This window comes from Brachycentrus maculatus, unplaced genomic scaffold, assembly GCF_059751285.1.
Source record: "Brachycentrus maculatus isolate JH-2025_06_01 unplaced genomic scaffold, ASM5975128v1 h1tg000039l, whole genome shotgun sequence".
Lineage (NCBI taxonomy): Eukaryota > Metazoa > Arthropoda > Insecta > Trichoptera > Brachycentridae > Brachycentrus > Brachycentrus maculatus.
Window position 1 is genome coordinate 2164901 of NW_028280793.1, and position 23384 is coordinate 2188284.

The 23384-nt window shown below is 33.9% G+C and overlaps 1 protein-coding gene across 1 annotated transcript in view; it reads left to right on the top strand.

Moving 5' to 3' along the window:
* The first annotated feature begins 997 nt into the window (after positions 1 to 997).
* ds (dachsous cadherin-related 1) overlaps positions 998 to 23384 on the top strand; it is a 370365-nt gene continuing 347978 nt past the window's right edge. The window contains exons 1-2 of the mRNA XM_088277154.1: positions 998 to 1312; positions 11481 to 13273. Of these exons, the coding sequence (XP_088133280.1) occupies positions 11537 to 13273 (1737 nt within the window). The 5' untranslated portion in view covers positions 998 to 1312; positions 11481 to 11536. The remainder of the gene's footprint in view (positions 1313 to 11480; positions 13274 to 23384) is intronic.

The window sequence follows — 23384 nt, forward strand, 5'->3', positions numbered from 1 at the left end:
TTTCATATTACGTATGTTTAATTAATATATAATTGATCATGAACTTAAATATTATATATCTTATACCCTTATACTCTTATTTTGAGATAATGAACATTAAAACAATGTTGTATAGCGAGCAATTAAAAAAAAAGTACCCTAGCCAGTTAATTAATTTTATGTGATACTTACTATGTAATAATAAAATTTTGAATTACTAAATTATATCGATAATACATTGCATTATAGGACGTGGTTTCAACAAGGTATTATTTTGTCGAAATCAGCGCAATCGATTCATGAATAAAATAGGTTTGAAATCTCGCGCGTCGATGTCTCCTTTTCGAAGAATGTCACCACTAGCTGAAAAATGATAGGTATCACCTTAATATGTAATAATATTGACTTGAATTTATAAATTATATCGATAATATATAGCACTATACGACGTAGATTCAACGACGTTTTATTTTGTAGAAATCAGCGCAAGCGATTCATTAACAAAATAGGTTTGAAATCTCGCACGTCGATGTCTCTTTTTTTGTTGTTGAAGAAAGTCACCACTAGCTGAAAAGTACTAGTAACATGTAATAATATTAATTTGAATTAAAAATTTATATTATTGCATTGTAGGACGTAGATTGAGCAACGTATTATTTTATCGAAATCAGCGCAATCGATTCATGAACAAAATAGGTTTTAAATCTTGCGCGTCGATGTCTCCTTTTCGAAGAAAGTCACCACTAGCTGAAAAATGCTAGGTATCACTACAGCGTCCCATTTTAATTAGACCAATTAAATATATCCATTGAGTTAACTCAGTTAGTTGCAACCTTCCAGATATTTGAGGCTGGGTTCTGCGAAAAAATCGCTGCGCGCGGCCGCATACCTGCGCGGGGCAAGTGCAACAGAGAATTCAAAGTTCCCGCGCCGGGGAGGTGTCCGGGGCGGGCGGCGGGGTCAGGGGAGGGGGGAGAGGGGGAGAACCTGTTCCTCGAGCCAGCCGCCCGCGCTCCGCAGTCTCGCTGGAATGCTCGAGTGAAGTGCGCGTACCGTGACCCGCCACAACCTCCGGCGGACATTGCAAACAGTTCTCTCGTCGCGCGATACTGCCGTGTCGGGGTGAACAGCCCCGGGAGCTGCGCCCCCGACTCGCCCGAGAGTGGTCCCTCCTGCCCGACTCTCGTCCCCGAGGAGCTTCCGTGTTTTTGTGGCGGCGACGCGCGCGCAGCCGCCGCAAGCCGCGCGAGTGCTCTCCAAGTGGTGAAGGCTCGGCCTGTGACATTTTGTGTTTAGGAAACTAGTGACAGTGCCAGTGGTGATATTGAATAAGGTACGTGTGCCGACTGTGAGTGAGGACCTTCAGAGGGCTGCGCCTGACTGACAGACACCCTCTCGCCGTTCTGTTATCCCGATACTCCGATACTCTTGCCGACGTTCCCTATAGACCTACATAGAATGCAGAACCCGGGAATAATCTGCATTCTATGTATCAACGCAAGAACCTCTTTATCAGCTGTCGCATTCTCGCCAATCTTTCATATGCCTATATTTAATTGAAACGAAATTAAAACTGTTTCGGTGATTGCCTCCCTTAGAACTCCGTAATGTTCTCGGAATTGATCGTCTTATTCTTTATAGCCGTCGGATACCTAATGTGTAATTAAAAGAACAGGTTGAACAATAAAAAAGCAATCTGCGGCGCGGGAGAGTTGATCTGTTTATATACACGTTGGGCACGACGAACTCGGCTGGCCCGATACAGTGTTCTGCAGTCACTGGCAAACCCGAATATTATATTTCGATCAATAAACAGGGATCAATATACCATCTTAGTGTTGAGAAAATGTTTACATAACATCAGAAACTCAATAAAAACAAAGCGTAAATGAAAGTTTGTCCAGCATTCATTATTACTCTCAAAAACAATGTTTACCTTCCACGGTTTCTTGGTGTGTATAACTTAATAAAAAAACTGTTTTCACAATTCAATTGTGATTAATTTTATTCGAAGTTTTAATGATATGTCACTTATCCGTAGATGTAATAGTGCATATGGAATTGTTTTTTAATACAATTAATAACGAAAAAGGACATTAAAACGTCCGTAGGGAAGAATAACCTAAGTTGCATAGTAAAATGTTATAAAAAAGGAATAAAAATACAATATTCATTTTGCTCTGACTGGGAATAGGACCCGTATATCTGATTTAAATTATGAATATATAATAGTACCCCGAACACAACAATAGCCATAGGTACGAAAAACTAATTAAAGTTAAATAAACATTCATCAGATCTTTATCGATCTCAGAATAGCATGCAAAGTATTTCACATACGACGTTTTGGGATCAGGTTTTGTTATCTCGAATCGGAAGAGATATTTTTATTTCACCATAAATCGGACCTTAGACTTTCCGAATGTATAATGAATTCGAAATTCCACCAGAGATTATGCCTCGGCCACTCCGGGCTACTGGCATCCAAACCAAACTCAGAGATACCTACCCGCAAACTCAGAAATACCTACCCGCAAACTCAGAAATACCTATCGACAAACTCAGAAATACCTACCGACAAACTCAGAAATACCTACCCACAAACTCAGATATAAAACGTGTAATTTTTAATTTTCCTCTATTAGGGTGTGAGGAAAATTCAACGCCATATTTTTTTCGTAACCTCAAACAAAATCGTATTGGGCTGTGGTTCCGTGGTTAGTGTGGCGGACTTTTAAGTCAGAGTTTCTCGGTTCGAGCCCACTCTACCACAATTTGACACCTATTTCTAATAATGAGCAGCTTAGACTCACAGAAATAGTATGAAATTGAAATATTTGTGTAAATAATAAAAACACAAATATGTATTTATTTTTCATTAAAAAAAAGTAAATAAGAAATCACCTTCAAATTATTGAAATAATAACTGCATTACTTAAATATTTATGATACTATTTTTTAATGTTTCTTTGTGGTAATAGATAACTTATTTTGTCTATACTTCAAGAATTATATTTCAATAAAAATATACAAAAGCTCTAATATAATGTTAGTAATATTGCCTTAGTTTAGGAGTACCCATATTCATGAAATATAATCAAGTAGTGAAAAAACACAATAAAAATATATTGTGATTTTAATTTTTAAACTTCTTCCGTTATCAGATACTGCATAAGGCACTCTATCACATCGGGTTGATATAGTGGTAACTGGTTAATCACACGAAGGCAAGGTGATCAGATCTGCACTGTAGGGATCAGTTTAGGATGTAATTAGATCAACAGTGAAAAAATCTAAAATATTTATTTGAACCCAAAGCTCGTGTGCGGTAGGCTAACGCGCTTATCATTGAAAAATAAAAATGATTGAATCGAAATACCTATTCACCCGTCTATCAAACCAAATCGATTGTTTTAAAAAAGCTTTTTTTAAAAGCTCCGGAATGTTAATATTTTATAAGATAAAACTCAAACGTTGTTTTTAGCAACATTAATTTTTGGTACTTTTTCCATCCAATTTCGACAAGCACTTTGTCATCTTCAGAGTTGACCATGAACATATCCATCCCCGAAGATGACAAGGTGCAATGAATATTTTGAAAAATGTAATAAAGATAAAAGTTGTTGATAACAACGTTTCCGTTTTATTTTATAATGTTTATAAAATGCGCACAAATATCTTAAATAAATAACTAAGAAATTAATAATACATTTTTATAGAATTTTTGATAGGACGTTGATCAGTTATACATACATACCTGTTCCAATGTTGTTAACCTACCCAAAAATGTACGTAAATATTAAGAAAAATAATTTTATTTTATTGAAATAGTTTGTAAATGGGCTAATGAATATGGTTTGACATTAAAACCTAAATAATTATTTAAAAAAAATTAATGTCATTTATTTTTATCTAATAATTTTATTAATATATGCAAAAACCCATTTACCAGGGAATTAAGTTAAAATCACAATATTTATATCTTGTAAAAAGGGAGGACGGTTATTTCACTATTAAGTCGACATTTCAAGCAATTAGAAATCAGTCGTTAGAACATTGTCAACCATCGAGTCTAAAATACATCTTCGCATTAACGTTTCGTAAGAGAATTCTGGAAATAATATGACAATTAAAACAAAAACAATCGGTGGATTTATTATTATTGTTATTGAATCCTGTTTTATATTACTTTTCTATGCAAATCGGGGAATTAAATACAGTTTGTGAAAGAATCTCATATATTTCTTGTAATAATCTCTCTATATCCAATCTTACAACATTTCGAGTGGAAAATGATTATCGTGACGGTACAGCATTTGAAATTTCCACTTTTTTTATACTAGCTTTGTTTTAAACTGGAGATATATTATTTTTATTCGATATTTATTTATTTCGGACGGGACACAATAAATATTTAGTGACAATTTCACAAAACCAACCTACTGTGTGGAAATAATATAACCAATACATACATCAGTTTAGGGGAAAAAACTTATTCACAGTTTAATAGAGATACTATTGCATAGTGCAATGCCCCATGGGCCATAACTTTGTACTGATGGCATGTCTACCTGATCGGACCAATATCAACATAAATATACATGTCATAATATTATACATATGTACTATGCATATACCTATTACCAACATATTTATGTGCATTCGTTCATTAGCATATTCCGATATCTAAGTAGTCTGAAAGCCATACCATTTTCGCTGGAGTGTTTCGATAATACTAATTAATGGTTTAATATTTCAAACGTCGTTTTCTGAAGCCTTATTATATGTTTAATTAAATGGTAAAACAGATTTATTATTTAAAAATAGACGAAAATTCTGTCTTTCCTTCCATTGATTGGGCAGTCAATTTGTTGTATCCATTATAAAATTAAATTGCACTAGGTAAATACCATTACATTAATCACGTGTAATTTTAATTGAAAATTCTATCATTTAAGTAACATGTAGTAAGAAATGCACATTTTACATAATGTTTTGATCATATTTATAAAACTTTTTTAAATATCACTTTAAATAGAATTTGATCTAGAATCTGTCAAATAATACGGTACAAGTAAACCAAAATGCCTAAAAGTTTATTCATTTTACTATCTCATTGTTTCTTTTTTTCATTTCATTTAATCTATTTTATAGATATTCTACGCAATTATAAAAAAAAAGTATTTTCAAATTAAATAAGCGAGTGTTTTTGCCTAGAATTTTCACTCATGAATTACATGAAATTATAGTAACTTTAAACATAAAGAGTAAATCCACTCACGTTAGGCATAGGCTGTGAAACTTAAAAAGTTGAAGCTTGAGTAGGGTCATGATAAGCGGTATTGCATAACCCGTAGCTAGATTTCAGAGTCACTTGGACGAAAAAAAAAATTAAATTCGTAAATATTATATTACTTATGTACGGGCAGGAATTCTAGTCCCCAAAAAATAATCTTTACTCCGTTCAAAATAAATGTTTAAATTACAATTATTTTCTGGAGATAATCTCATGTTACTATTTACTACATTAATAAATTGTGTCTTAATCATAAAATACCTTAGAAAATGTTATTGCCTTATTCAACTAATTAGTAAACTTACTTTTTACTTTATCATTAAAAATCTGCACATTCGTTCGCTCAAAATCTAAAATCTCTTACAGTTATTCACCGATTACATATGAATTTTAGTGTTTTTATTCGTTGGTTCAAAATCGTAAATTTCCTTAAGATTTGTAATGTTTTTAACATTTTCGGTAGTATTGTTTTTCCGTGGATTTTTAATATATCATGATTTTAATATATATATATAATAATATTCATTGCTTCACAAGGATAATGACATATACGTATTAAAAATGTGTGTTGTATATTTTACTTATTTTCTATTTTACCAGACTGAGCCATAGTAATGTGTGCCCGGAAACAGCCAGTACTGTAATATAATCTGAACAGCGCTGAAAATCAACGAATAAAATACAAAAATTACTTTATATTTGAATATTTCATTTTGAATTCTTGGCCGGTGGTACAATATAATATGAAATTTATCTGGCGGTGTTTGTGTAACCATAATACGAGGCATTAAATAATTCCACGTCGACCGCATATTCCCAATTCCATTGACTAGTAATCAATGATTATGTATTCATTTAATATTAATATATAATTAAGTAAATTTTAATACTCGCTTTTTCAATAAATTCAGACCGGTGACATTCCAAATATTATATTGATATCTTTTCCATTTGTGTTCCAACTATTTAATGGGATTTAAATTGATCTTCAGGCGGCAGTTTTAGATAAATATAAAAAATGCATTTTTTACGTATAACTAGAAATCTATGATAATATTCAACAACATATATATTTGTGTATAACATATCGCGTAGGTATGTATTATTAAAAGTGTGTTGATACTACTTAAAAAAAAAACAGTATTGTTTTACGAAGTCAACGTAATACTTGTACACCTTTAGCAGAAAATAAATTAAGCATTTAGCTTATCTGCTTGTTTTTTTATATTAAAAAATATATAATTGGTTTAATGGAAATATTAGGTTAAAGCGTTATCTTTAAATAATACAGACTTGCTTAAGGCTTTGAAATATGTTAATTATAAATTTAGTTCATAAATTAAAATAAAATATTTTAAAAAATATCGACTAAAACCCATGCATTCGCCTTAAGCCGACAAAAATTATAAAAACAGTTTAAAAATTAATACATACATATAATGCAATATTTATTTTTGAGAATCAATTTTTGTAATAATTCAACGATAAATTGATAAAATTGTGAAAAAGTAAGAAAATTATTTTTTTAGACTAATATTTCATTTTATTTTCAGCGTACCTTTGTTAAATAAGTAAAAACAAAACGCCATTAAAATAATGTTAAATAAAGAAAATGTACTGCTCCATACTTTAATTAAAAATTATTTCTTCGCTTTTTCATTCACTTTTTATATTTTGCTAGTAAGGTCGTACGTGCCCTCAAATTGTATCTCATTAAAAAGTTCAAATTTGATCGAGATATACCATACTTAGCTACTCTAAAAACAAATTTTCGCTCACCGATAAACAAATTATTTATATTAAATCCAGGTAGGGCCCGGGTCGGGATGCTGGCTAATTTGGTCCATTCTGTAGCAGGATTGTCTTGAAGATCATTATTTCGGAGGTTCGTCCCTCGAACTAGGCCTATCCCTCGAAAAAACTCCGGTCGACTTATACCTGGTCGCTCCGAAAATATACTTAATAACCGCTCAAAGATTACCTGTCCTAACCAATTTGAAATCCTTCAAAGACACGTTGTAGGTACGCATTGTGTCTACGTAACACACAATAGATATACGCTTGTCTGTTACCTATATTTTTTCACCGGTTTCATACACATTAATGTGAGGAATAAATACATTTCTAAGTCTAGATAAGTTTAGATCCCTATCATTCAAATTTTGCTATCGATATTGTTATTACAAATAGGTAGTATTGGCGCAAAAAAGAAATCAATCGTTATAAACCATATATGGCTCATTTTACAGTGTTTATTTAAAATTTTCCATCTTAAACCATTAAAAAATACTTAAATGTCTTGTATTTTAATAAAATCTGATATTTGCAAATAAATTTGTTATTGATTTCATGCTTTTGGTATAAAAAATAAGATAAATATTCATATCTTTTTAAACGATATTAACATTAAACATGTTCGTTTTCAATTTTATTCGTTTTGTATATTAAATAAATGAATAACGTACCTGAGAAATAAGTAATAGGGATTACATGAAATATGTGAAACGTGCTTGAGAAATGGGTAATAGGTATTATATGGAGTAGGTAAAACGTACTTGAGAAATGGGTAATATGTATTACATGCACTAGGTAAAACATACCTGAGAAATGGGTAATATGTATTACATGCACTAGGTAAAACATACCTGAGAAATGGGTAATAGGTATTACATGCGGTTGGTAAAGCATGTCTGAGAAATGAGTATAGGTATTTTATGTAGTAGGTTAAACGTACTAGAGAAATGGGTAATAGGTATTATATGGAGTAGGTAAAACGTACTTGAGAAATGGGTAATATGTATTACATGGAGTAGAAAAAACGTACTTGAGAAATAAGCAATGGGTATAACATGTAGTAGGTACTTGGATACTTGATGTTTCCAACAAAATAAATTATTTAAAGATTATTTAATTATATAAAAGAAAATAAATATGGAAATAAGGTATTATTTAGGATTCATATAAACATTATTTGTATTTTTCTAACAATTAATTCATAATTGTTTTAAATAATATTATTAAAGAATATTCAATTGACTTACCAACTTATTATAGTTGGTAATTCAAACATTCTTACAAAATCATAAATTTAATAACTCCGTAGTTTTTAGATTACAGATGATAATAATGATTAAAAATATAATATTTCAACCAATTTTACATGCTAAAGATATTCCTATTTACCTGTAAATAAATATTTGTTCTGAATTTGTTAAAAAGTAATAAGTTCGCTAACGAAAGCTTCAAGAATAATAGCCGTATCAAATTTAAGCTTTTAGTGGCGCCAACGGGAAGCTTTTGAGTTAGTTTGAGGAGCTTTCTATACTTTCTGGCCTTTACAAAGCTACCTGTCAAACAATACAGCGCACGTTGCTTCGCAATAACTTCCACGTGGGGTGAACTGTCGGGTATAAAAGCCAAGTTTGGGATAATTTAACAATTAATTTAAATTATATAAATTTAATAAAATGGATTTAAAAATAATATAAACCTAGTCATGCATCAAAAGTGTAAGAAATGCAAAAGACAATTGTTTGAATATTTAATAAGGAAATGAGTATTTTGTAATAATAAAAATAAATTTGGATTATTTATATAGCGCCATTTACTCAATCATCCACCTCAAGGGCGCAAATTATGTTTTAAAAATAATTCATTCATTTAAATTCTTTAAATTCACATCCGCTATTTTTTTCATTCACATTTGAAGCATTTGTAAAAGTTTTTTTTTCATGAAAGAGGTTTTTTTGGCACGAAAAAATAATACTTTTCTATTATTTGTAAAAACGTTTGTAAGAACTTTCAAGAATATACGAGTAAAAACAGTATTATTTTTATTTGTTAAACTGTATGCAATAGTGTTTTTTGTATTTTTTACTACAATTATATAAGTAAGTTAATTTCTTTTTGTATAAGTTTTTTTTATTATTTTGTTACAATCGTGTTTCTTTATACTTTTACATGGTTTTATTATTTTTTGTTGTCATTGAAAGTTCTTTGACCACTTGGTTTATAAAAGTTTTTAAAGCACTAAATTTCATTGAAAATTCTTTAAATACGACATTTTATAGAAATTTTTCTTAAACTTCTTGGTTTAATGGAAAGTTCTTTATTTCATTTTGATATAAGGGTTTAAATCAGGATACTCGTACCCATAGCATTCTTTGTAATCAAAGTTATGTATTCTCAGGAATTTATACCAGACATTCCACCCAACACATTGAAACTTTTTATTATGACTTATGTTTATCTGTCCGGACCCGGTTGTACATATGTATATGGATATGCTTTAAAATATATTTTTTAATTTAAATAGACACTTCTTTTAAATATGTCCGCCTTTATAGTGTAGTAGTAAGCGCGTTTGGATAATATACTAGATGTTCCGGGTTCAATTACTAGGGATGTCGAAATAAAAAAAAAAGATTTTTCAGCGTAATATTTGATACTACCATAGACTGGTACCTAAAGCGTGGGGCTGATCACTTTGCCATTAACAATCAAGGTAACACTGCGCCCTACAAATTTGAAATACTTGGAAATAATCGGCGTGTATGAGGCAAAAATTGTTTGTAAAGAATGATTATTATTTTACAAATTTCTTATAATTTTTTTTAAATTAAAAACTTGAATATATCACTTAATGAGTTTTATCACTTAGTGAGTTGACTAGTTTCAAAAACTTACACATGTATTCATCCCTTGGTAAAAATTAAAACAATCAAATCAGTTTTTATTTTTACCGGAAGATGAAAAAACATCGGTATGTTTTCGAAACTAGTCGTATTTATAAATAAAACTCATTAAGTGGTATATTCAAGTGTTTAATTTTTAAAAAATAATCAACAAGTCATTCCACAAAGTTAATGCCGAATCAAAAAATAATACATTTCTTATTACATTAAATTATTATATCTAATCTATTTTTGTTTTAAAATTATTGAAAAATTTAAGTATACAGTACTGTACCCGTATTACTACTCATATATGATGGGTTGGTAACTTGAAAGTCTATAATGATTTACATAGATTCGTACGCGTGCGTATGTTGAATATTAGGCGGAGCGTACAAAGTAACTACTGTAGTGTGAAATACTATGTATGTACTGTTATACAAAATTCTCGGCTAATCCGAACTTTTCCAAATCCGAACAGGCCACATCCCCAATTAGTTCAGATTTCCGGGGTTCCACAGTATTTTTTTAATTTCTCGTAAGGACATAGTGACGGGACATCGCAGTGTCAGCCTTCTTAGTGCAAAGAATTAAATTACAGTTTATGGCCACGAAGTGTCTTTGAATCGAGCAATTATCCTTGTTAACACACATGTTTCGACATATCTCGAGATTTAACAAGGTATCTCTTATCAGATGTATCCCTGGCAGTGGAATGGCAGAAACTCTCGCAATTCCATACATGAACTTTATGTTCTAATTGCCACCGCGTCTCTTAATTGTCTAGTGATGAGTCCTTATCCCCTCGCACGTTATCCGTCACTCCGCGAATACTATGCGCTGAGAACTGGAATTTTACGTCGCTAGAAATATATTTTTACTGTCAACCTGTTCATACACAGCATTACAACAAACAACCTTACTGTAATCGCTTACGAAAAATAAACTCTTCACAGAAGTCGATGAGATTACTTTTTTTTTAATAACGTAAATTGTATGGAAATCCATTTTTTTAAATATTTTATTTGGAAATTTAGAAGAATAATTACATCAAATAATACACATAAAAGCGTAATACAAAATATGTACTTGTACTGTTATAATAATAAAATTCTATATTTGTGAAAATACGTGAAAGAGGACGGAAGGGAGTAAATGGGGAAATGGGAAAGATCAAAGCTCAAGTTTAAGATAATTGTTCGAAATTGTCGACTGACAATGTTGCATGATTTTAGCGCTGACAATGTCGAGTTGACATAATATCCAAACCCCCATATTCATCGTTAGCCAAATTTGATGTGTGATAAATATACGAACTTTGTTTAGAGCTTGTTCTACTCGTGGGAACCGCTAGTTGTCAATTGGACTGGAAACTCTAAAACATTGTAAATTTAAAGCTTTAGTTAAATACGGCAAAAAAACCGAAACAGGTTTTTTAATTTTATTTATTAAATGGAATAATAGATTGCTAATGAATTTTATTTAATTTTTAAATTATTATAAATTGTAATGAATTTTGTTTAAATTTTCAGAACCGTGGACTAACAATGGTAGCCGAACAGAAGAAAAGGTGATAGCGAAGGCTAGGATGGGGGGCATGTGGTGGGTAGCCGCCCTGCTGCTGGCCCCGCTGCTGGGGCTGCCCGGGGGCCGCGGCGAGCACGTGCGGGAGCTCGAGGTGTCCGAGGGCGCCCCCGTGGGCACGCGCGTGGGCTACATAGGGGACGGAGAGCACGCCGCGCACAGCGGCCCGCCCTACCTCATCGTGCCCGTGCCCGGCAGCGCCGTGGACTCCGACCTGGCCATCGACCAGACCACGGGCGAGATCAAAACCAAAGTGCCGCTCGACCGCGAAACCCGCTCCTCTTACTCGCTCGTGGCTATACCTCTGAGCGGGGACAACGTCAAGGTGGTCGTGAGAGTTCAGGACGAAAACGACAACGCTCCTACCTTTCCTTCTCCGATCATGCACGTGGAGTTCCCGGAAAACACCCCGAGGGATGTCAAGAGAACTCTGAATCCGGCCAGAGACGCGGATCTAGGCGCGTACAATACGCAAAGATATAACATCGTGTCCGGAAACACAGACAACGCTTTCAGACTGTCGTCACACCGAGAGAGAGACGGTGTACTGTATCTCGATTTACAGATAAATGGATTTTTGGATAGGGAAACTACCTCGGCATACAGTTTAGTGATAGAAGCTCTGGACGGCGGAAGTCCTCCCCTGCGAGGGAGAATGACCGTCAATATCACAATTCAAGATGTAAACGATAATCAACCGATATTCAATCAGAGTAGCTATTCCGCGACTATCCCCGAAAACGCAACTGTAGGGACTAACGTATTGCGCGTTTACGCGACAGACGCGGATGCCGGAATGAATGGTCAGATCGAGTACGCCATCAATCGCCGTCAGAGTGACCGCGCGGAAATGTTCCGAATAGACTCCGAGACGGGGCTCATCGCGGTCAATAAGGTGTTAGACTTCGAAACGAAGGAGTTGCACGAACTGGTGGTCGTAGCTCGGGATAGAGGGTTGCAACCGCTCGAAACGACGGCGTTCGTGTCTATCAGAGTGACTGACGTGAACGATAACCAACCGACTATCAACGTGATCTTTCTAAGCGACGACGCTACGCCGAAAATCTCGGAGTCCGCTCAACCGGGGGAGTTCGTAGCGAGGATATCCGTAAACGATCCCGATTCGAAAGCGGAATATTCTAATGTAAACGTCACCCTGTCGGGGGGAGATGGGAGATTCGGTCTGACAACGCGTGATAACATAATATACCTCGTGATAGTGTCGTTACCGTTAGATAGAGAGGAACAGCCCAAGTACACCTTGGATGTGGTAGCTACAGATACAGGATCTCCACCTTTGCACGCCTCTAAGACCATAGAGCTGAAGGTTACAGACGTCAACGACAACGCTCCAGAATTTTCCCGCAGGGTATACGAGGCTAGCGTGCCTGAACTGGCTGAGCCAGGCACAGCTGTGCTCCGCGTACAAGCGACCGACAGGGATGAGGGTGCCAACTCCGCGTTGCAGTACTCCCTGGAAGGGGGCGGTCCCGGAGCGGCGTGGTTCGCCATCGACCCCCGCTCGGGGCTGGTGAGCACCCGCGGCCGCGTGGACTGCGAGACGGAGGCTGCGCCCCGCCTGACGGTGGTGGCTCGCGACGGGGGCCGACCACCCCTCTCGTCCACTGCGACTATTCTCGTCACCATCCACGACGTCAACGACAACGAACCGATCTTCGATCAGTCGTTCTACAATGTGTCCGTACCTGAGAACGAGGCGAAGGGCCGCTGCATTTTAAAGGTGAGTAATCTATATTTTATCTTCTTCCTTGTTCCATCCCTTTGTAAACTGTAAACTTATCGCCTTTGTAAACTGTTAGGGCCAGATTTCCCCGTCCTCAGATGTAGGTCTTTTGATCATATACAACGTCACCTAGATCATGCCTTCGAATCATGTTATCTTTCAGTAGCATCCATTAATTTTTTGGTCTTTTTCTCGATGTCTTTCGAGAAAGATCCATGGCGACCGCCTTGTTTACAATATGTTAAGGTTCTCTATGTCCTATGTGCCCATACCATCGTAATTGCCTTTCTACTACCTTACTATTATATCAGTTATGATATCAGTTAGACCCGAGCTTCCATGAATTCTTTATTTTATGAACTCTTTATTTTATCTCTAAGGAACACTCCAGCTGACCATCTAAGCATTCGCATTTCAGCAGTTTCTAGTTGCCTAGAGTAGATGTTATTCATCGTCCAGCATTCAGAATCATAGAGAAAATTATATTATACTCGTATGTAATAAACATTAAACATTTCATCTAAATCGATGTTAAATTCTTATTACGTAATTGAAACAACTGTCAAAAGCAGTATTTTCTTTAAATTTATTTAAAAAAAGATATTCCCAGTTAAAATATTCCAAAAGAAGTACGTTGCAGATAAGTTTTAACCCATTTTGCTTTTATTATATTATTTAAAATTTATTAGAAGCCTGAAAACTTAAAACCTGTGTAAATAATAAATAATAGTTTTGCGATTTCAAGGCTGTCTTATGTTCATTTGTTTTAAACCTCAGGTAAACAGGTTATTTACTAACGGAAAACGTAATCTTGAACAATGTGCATGTATCTGTTGCAGTGAATTTAGTGTTAGCAACTATGGAAATTGTTCCGACAAGCCGATAATAAATAAAGGAAAAAATAAAACCGGCGTTAAGTTCCTCCTCAATGTTAACTTGTCACGGTATATTTTCAGTTTAACCATATCAAAACTTTGACAGTATGCTTCCTTTAGTTGTTGAATATCTAATTGATTAAAGAAAGGTGTTTGACGTTGTGATATAATCAGAGATTCGGTGTAAAAAGACGTTTAACTATTACGACTAAGAGAAAGAATCAATTTGTTCACAAGCGTCACATTACTGTTAAATTTACAATATAATATGACGAAAATCGTGGAAAAATTAAAATACCTTCCAATCAATTTGCAAGTTACATTTATTTCATAATGAAAGTCTGAGACATTACAATTTATCATTAGAATCCTAACTGTCCATCAAACCCCATCCCTTACTTTTTCCCTCTTCCTCCTTCCTTAACCCCTTTTTCCTTCCTTATTATCATCGATTTGTAATTTATGTTTTTTTTTCTTAATGTTCAAGTACTATCTACCATCTAATTGCAAACAGCTGTATAATGTATCAAACGTTTTGACCAATATTACTAGTCTTTTTTGTGTTGTTTTTAAGATATCGATTTTTAGTAATGAGCCCGCCAATAAACTTATTTATTTTTTGTACATGAAGTTAAAATAAATAAATAAAATATCTCGTATTCTAATCATTCTCAAAAAATGGCAATCAATTGCTTATTGTATTAATAAACCTATATTTTATTGTTAGCATTTTTACTAAGACGATTGTAACAGGAATAGATGGATATTCATTTTTGACATTTCAACATAGATGAAGAAGAATATGGAAGTCTTACGACCGTCATAGGTTGGTTTTAGTGATCATTTTACACACGTGTAACATTCACCTATTTTATCCATGATGAATCACACTACTTAAATTCTTGTAAGTTCTATAATATACATATATATGATCCAATTTCGAAACATCGTGCTTGAATTACTATAATTTCACTACAGACATCAATTGGTGAGATGAAATAGAAGGACGCTGCATGTCTGCCGTCTTATCAATGCCAGAGAAATATTTATAGTAAAAACGTGCAAGAGAACTTCTACGTTGTTCTACTTTGGCATGTCATACATTAGCAGTTTGAGTTGAATTATCTGACTTACGCATGACCCCGATTTGTTTTATTCAACGGAAATCAGCAAAGCACGTATCTTCTCAAAGTAGACTATGCTGTATGGAAATTTATCTGGAAAGGTAATCTGAATAAACTATGTCACATTGATCAGTGGCGAGATATGAATATCGTTCGTTAATCGAATTTGACCAGAGCTATGAATGAATGAATCTTCATATCATTTAGAATGTATCCAAATACTGGTCAAATTTTAAATCATGTTTTCGAGCGTTTCTCAATATGTAAAATAATCCGATTGGGATCTTGCATACATCCAAATAAAAAGGGTCTCTGCTAAATAAAAGCTTTCCCTATCCAACCAAAGAGTAAACCCACATCTACATTGTCACGAGATTGATGATATTTGTAATAGTTCCAAAAAAAATGTAGTGTTGTTGTCAATCGTTGTTAGAGTGGTGAGTGTTGCACTTATATAAAGTTATTACTTCATAACTTCCATATTCTTCATCATCTATGTTGAGATGTCAAAAAATAATCCCCATAATTTGACTCAGTTCAAAAATCCATTTTTTGGTAAAAATCGTATCCTCTTCCGTTGAGTTTTTATTTCTGGTACAACATTTACCATTCTACCAACGGTGAATGTTGCACGTGTGTAAAGTGATCGCTTAACCAGCCTAAGACATGTTGCAAGCCCTGTAAATATCCAGACTTCCATATTCTTCATAATTAATGTTGAGATGTCAAAAAAGAATCCTTATAATTTGATTTTTCATTTTTCGCCACGGCCCACTAGATCAGGTTTTGATTATTCTTCGGCAGCTTCGCCCCGTTCTGCGTCCATCCTCGCTGATGCGGTGACGAGGCAGAGAATTCGAACATCGGACCAAAGAATGAATCGCAAATTACAATCTTAATTGAAAATTAAACACGCGGATGTGTGGCTGCCCCCTGCGCCCCCGCGCCCTACCCGCACCCCACACGTCGCAGTAAATTGTTCAGCTGACAGTCATGCGTGTGGAATCTTTTGAGAAGGCTGAATCTCGAGAAACTCCTTTGGCTCTGAGCACAAAGGATTCTTACCACATTTTCGTTCAACATTATTCATCCTTATTTGTTAAAGAAAAAAAACTGTGAGCTTTAATTTCAAAATAATTGTACACATACTTGTGTTATATGTATTTCAAAGTTGTGAATCTGCCGGCTTAAAGGTTTTGATAGTGACCTTCGGGATATCCATGAGGTGAACTGACTTACAAAACTGGAGCCATGACTATAATCCCATCCAGTTTCTACCCTCCAAAGTGACTATGTCATCGGACCATCTCTTTTGGGGTCTTCCGTCGCCTCTTTTATTCTCCCAAGGTCTCCATCGTAAAAAAATTGGGATTCATCTTGTGGGGTCCTGTCTTGCAATACATCCTGCTCATTGCTATTTGAGTTTTGTCACGCGATCTATGATATCCTCTATTTTGGTCCTTATCCTGGTATCTTCATTTTTTTAATTTTATTCATCAGTCTTAAACCAAGTATGGATCTTTCCATGGATCGCTGTGTGCACTTGTGCTTCTCTGTATTTCTCTTTGTCAGAAAATCACTGATTAAAGGGTATTTTTTTTGAATGACAAGATTTAAATGTATTGTTTCCGGTATGGTTCGAACCAATAGTTGCACACGGATGACGAGTTTCCTGTACTAGGGGGTGGAGCGTATTCCGCGCATGCAGTACCTACTCGAAACATAAATCATGAACAAATTTCACTTAGGTACCCAGACAGTGTGGGTGACTATCTCAATCGAGGATCTATTCCATTATATCTCCGGCGAGATCTTGTATCTACCTCTGCAGCCTCTTCCCCGTCACTTGCCTTTGTCATTCCCTCCGCAACATCGATCGATATGAACTATTTCGACTTGTACTTACAAGATTTGTGGCGTGCAAGAAAGTGCTTCCAGCTATGTATTATAGTCTCTGCTCACTGGACACTCGCGATCCTGCAACATGGGAATCAACTAGACCAGTGGTTCCAAAGTGGTTTTTACGGGCCCCAAAGGGTTCCCCGGGATATTTCAGAGGGTCCGTGGAAAATAAAATTTTGTGTGGGTCTCTGAATAACATCAGGGGATTCTTGTAGGATTTAATTTAAAAAAATCGTGACACAGTTTTGTTAAGCCAATTTAAAAACAAATTTTATCAACGGTTAATAATGCCATCTTCCTCGTTCTTCATATTATTTTTAATCTGGAGTAAGATACCGTACAGACAGAAAATACTTCTTCAACCAAATGTTTTATTTATATTTTATAAATCTTATTTAATTAATTGATTTGATGATTTTCAGTAAATAGCGATGTTTACGTCACTATTTATAAATAATTCATCAAATAAATTGTACCATTCAATTCCTACCATTCAAGACATTAAAGTTGTAATTTTTCTATTATGTATTTACGTAGTTTTTCACCCAGGGTTCTTGTGATTACATGATTATGAATAAGGGTCCGTGGGACAAAAGAGTTTGGGAACCGCTGTACTAGACATTTGATTCGAACGAGCCGTCTAATTAATTGTACCAAAAGTTAAACAACGCAGTTGACGTATCATTAACGGAGCAAACTTAAAAGTAAGCAGATTTGCATTAACCGAAACACGTGGTCCGGGTTGTTGCCGAAAAGCCCGCACTGGGAGGCGGCCCAGAAAGTAACGTATTGCTAATTGGTAACCGTCTGAACCGATGGAACCCGAAAAAAATAAGAAAAAAAGACCATACTCGCCTTTTAATATTGGATTTCGGTTTACATTGCGCGCTTTGTTCAATCATGGTCATATTTGGGTCTCAGCGTTTTATAAAAAGGAATTCCATCCTGTTTTTACTACTACTACTACCATCATGCAGTTTCTCCGCTGGGGTAGGGATAGAGGATGCAACGCTGCACTCTTCTATCCTGACATAAACTCTTCGCCAGGGGCGTGCATTCCATATAGGCAGAAAAGCAGTGCCTATCCTAACTGCGTGACATATTAAAACGCAACCAGTACCTGCCCTACCTTGCTAAGTAGTACTTAATTTACCAACTCTACTACCTACCTCTACTGCCTACCCTAGTAAGAAGTACCAGTTTACGCTACTATCTATTACTACTGCCTATCCTAATAAATTTTCTGGGCTCGCCACTGCTCGTCGCTTCCTTCATATCCATATATCTAGTCATGCATGCCCTCCGATAACGCAGACTTTTGATACCACCAGATTCAAGGTTCTGATTGATCTGATAATGCCAAAACCTTGTACTGTTCTCCCGCTTACATTCGCCAAAAATACTTTCTTAGTCATTATCTCGCTATCCGTTCGCTCCACATGTCCATGCCACCTTAAAGAACCGTTTTTACTCATCAATTGAAATCTATTACGAAAACGAAAGTGAGAAGAAACTTGAGGTAATTTACGACGCATCATTTTGGAAATGGTTTTACGGTGACACAAACCGCGGAAGAAATGAGCGTGACCCACCCACTCCGTATGGAGAAAGTAACCAGCGGAGTCCTGTATTACACTTTTAGACTCATAGCCGCAGTACCTACGGGTGTAATAATCACGAAGCATTCCCAGAGCCGTTAAGTGCGGTAAATTCTCATATCAACATCAGCAAGTGCGGAAGATATAGCCGCCCACCGCAAGAGAAAGCCGTTTGACACCTCGCACCATTACTCAACGGAGTGTATATCGAGAAATAGATGAAAACCACACTCAGTCCTACTCTCGAGTTACATTTCAGACGCCATTACTGCCGGCCAGTACTTTGGTGGTATATACAACCCGAGCAAAGGTGAGGATCCATCAAACCGTGGCAGTAACTTGTCCGTCTAATTATTTTAGCTGATCCACCGAGTACTTAGTAGCAATAACTGAATACGCTAAGTACAAACACATTTACTAGAATTTATGATTGATATACCTAGTATCCATCCACTAAGCGAATAATATTGTTTTCCTTGTCCCAACACGTAATCGCTAACATCAATTCATCGTAAAACCCGAGAAAGCTTTGATTTTTGTATAAACGATGGTATCTTTATTGTGCTTACAGAATTTAAGAAAATATTGAATCCTCGTAATAATAAAATATAAAAAAACGTCGTGGTTTTATTGTATTTTATTCATCAGATATGCATCTCTACTCGGCTGAATATATTATTCTTTGAACGGAGCGTGATGTTTTATAGAATAATAATACTCATATAAAATAAACATTGCATAAAAAACAAAACCTAATCTAGCTATTGAGAAAGGGTGTTGATCCTTGAAAGATTCAAAGAAAATTTATCAGTAAAAAACATTTGATGTGTCATCGCGGGTGTAGGAACCGTATATCTTGCGGGTACCATTGTTGTTACAAATATTTATTTGCTTTTCAAACTAACTCATCTACACATTTTTTTTATTTGTGTAAGGAATTCAAGCTTATGTTAAAGATTCTTTAGATGTGTACGGAAAGCTTCATACTCTGTGTGCCGTAGAATTATCTGCCTTCAAGCAACTTTTGAATAATAGAACCTGTTTTTAGAAAATTTACATCACCTTTAATTAATTAACTTTCTGCCATAAATAACCGAATGCGACTTTGTAACGCACAAGGATTTCAAATGCATTTGTTTCATAGAATTAATTAAGAATTAATCGATTTTCCAAGGAACAGATATTATTACGTATTATATATACTTTTTTATTACAAAAATGTTAGTAATGTTAGCATATAACCACTCACAGGGATTTTTGTCTAGCGGTCTCTTTCCCAGAATAATAACTACGGCAGCATGCAAACAATACTACACATCCCCACCAAATAACTTTTCACACACTAACAACAAAATGTTGATCACATGCGTTTTTGGTCGACCTGAGGACCGATAATCACTATTGTTATTATACATTACAATTCGTATTTTACTAAGCGCATCTGGGTATCAATTTCATACAGAAGTAAACGTCTTAAATATTAAGTGTAGATAATTTTATCCTTACTTTTGTATTTTTATTTGTAATGCATTATTAAACGGATTGTCGATTTGTATGGTCAAGAAGTTAAAATGAATGACTTTTTTAATATTTCAAATTCATTTTTTAAGCCTTTACAGCTCATTATTAAAATAGGCGTCAAATTGTGATAGAGTGGGTTTGAACCCAGAAAATTGACTCAGGAGTCCGCGACACTAACCACGAGACCACACCCAGACATAACCCGAATTGACGAATATTTGTTTTTTTATCATTTGATATTTACTAATAAAATCAGTTAAATTCCGTATGTAATTGATGCCCCGATCGGTGTATGTACGAGATCGTGTTTTGTACTACTAATAAGTTAATAATGATTATATAATATGACCTGTTATTGCATCGTTCTTAACGATATTGGATCCGTTAATAGAAAATTCTGTATCAAAATAATGTAACGTTAATATTAATTTCTACGACTAAGCATTTCACATCGTGTATATTAAATTTAACAACCAATTTGTAAAAAATGCCGGTGCACTATCGAGATTCTCCTTTGAATTTCAAATCTTCACAACTATGACAGTATAATAATTCAGTATTGTTTGGCCATTTTAAGAGGAGAGCTTTCGTATATTTGACCTCACATTAAGGAAACTTTTATATTAATGACTCGAAAATGATCATATTAATAAGCACTTTAAATGTTTTTTTTTTGCTTTCGAGAGTAGACAAATACATTTCAGATTTTTGTTCACAAGAAAGTTCAATATTCTGCGGCTTTAGAACGAAAGTGTTCTATTTGAAATTAATCTGTATGGGAATATGGTGAAAATGCAAAGATTTTTAAAGGTAATGCATCCAAATATTAATGACTTTTTAGTTTATTTATTGATTATGTTACAACAAATTGTATCGAGTATCTAATTCATATTATTTATTCTCTTATTAGGATTTCTTTAATCGTAATAAATGGCGTAAAGACTGGTTTAAATATAGTATGACATAAATTTGTCAATCGTAGGTTCCTACTTGCAGCGAAAAATTATTAGCTGAACTAGTAATAAACAATATTAAATATTTGATAATTATGACAATTATTTGCTTTTATTTTACAAAATTTGTCCGCCTCCGTGGTGTAATGGTCAGCGTGTTTAGCTGCCGTGCTGGAGGTCCCGGGTTCGATTCCCAGGGGGGGTGAAAATAAATATTTGTGGTTTGTACATTGTAATATTTATTTAATATTACCCTGGACTGGTTCCTGATGCGTAAGAGTGATCACCTTGCCTTCATGTAAGTAATGATCAAGATAACACTGCGTCGATTCGATGCAGTGCCCTATGCACCATTGGGTGTGGATAAGGGTTATAAGTAATTTTACGAAATATAAAATCAATTAAAAATTAATATTTTTCAGAGGAAATAGAAATTTTACGCATCTACCTATCAGATTTGTACTCCGACGCCGACGCTTGGCTACCATCTTAATATGTGGATTGCAACAGTACAGAGATGCATTGAATTTAATGTTTATCGATCCTTGAATCGCAAATAATTGAATTAGCATCCGATAAGATCTCGCTTTCTGGGTGGTTGTGGTCTATAGAATGTTATTATTGTCCACTCAACCGTCGTTTTTTTGCGAAGCTTAATATGACAAGTTGCTTGAATGTGTTTAAAATTTGTTTTGTGGTTTAAAAGGTCAAGTACCTATCCAACGACTTGAAAACGATACTCAACCAAGTTGTTGCCACTCTGACTACTGAAACGGGTGCCTAAATATGCATAATTAAATAAAACAAAACTTAGAAAAAACAATCTAATCAACAGTAGCGACTCTTATGCAATATTTTAGTTTGAAGTATTTTCGATAAATAACAATTTCATATCTAGTGGACATAAAAACATACAAGTATGTTAATATCCAAGTTTCCATGACTCAATAATTATTTGTTTTTGCTAAATGTGCATAGGTAAAAGTTTTATAAAAAAACCTCTCATAATTTTATCTATTAAAACATTTTAATTTAATAAAATTAATATATATTTAATATATATATATATATATATATATATATATATATATATAAATATATATATATATATATATATATATATATATATATGTATATATATATATATATATATATATATATATATATATATATATATATATATATATATATATATATATATATATATATATATATATATATATATATATATGTATATACATATATATATTTATATATATACATATATATATATATATATATATATATATATATATATATATATATATATATATATATATATATATATATATATATATATATATATATATATATATATATATATATATATATATATATATTTAAATACTTTATTAAGATATTACAAGCTTCTCAACACATTCACAAGTTGCATGCAGTAGCTGTAGGCTTCCTATAAGAGAAGATTATAGACTTTAGTAACTAGAGTCTCAAATCTTAGTAGAATTTATAAATATATGATATATCGTCTAGAATATTATCGTATTACGCCTTATTTATGGATTTTTGTTTTGTTTTTATAAAATAAACAATTACAAAAAATACTAATTAACGATATTTCTCATCTAGTAGATTAATTTTTACTTGCAGATAATAGTGACTTTCGTCGGTTATTTTCAGCTAGAAAAAGTAAAAATACTCACATAAATTAGAACATTAAATATATCACGATGATATCTTACATTGTTTACTCGTCCGCACCTGACAGCGAGCAGTTCTGATTATTAAATTACACATTTTGAGTAAAAAGGTAGCAGGATAAATAAAAACGCGCAAAAGAGAGCATGAAACTGTCGGTACATTTTTGCGAGGAGACATGACATTTGTAGAACAATAATTGTATAAATTGTCAAAAGATTGTCCAAAGGCTACTACTCCACCAATTATTTAGCACCAAAGATATAAATGTATTCACCAATAAATTTTCTAATAATGTGCATATAAATAATTGCTTTATTATGTTGTTGAATGTTACGTTATCTGGATTTTCGTATCTTTAATCTCTCGCTAGACCGATAGTCAACTAAGAACCATATAATAGCAATAAATAACTAGCAACACCTGTTTGTTAATAAATA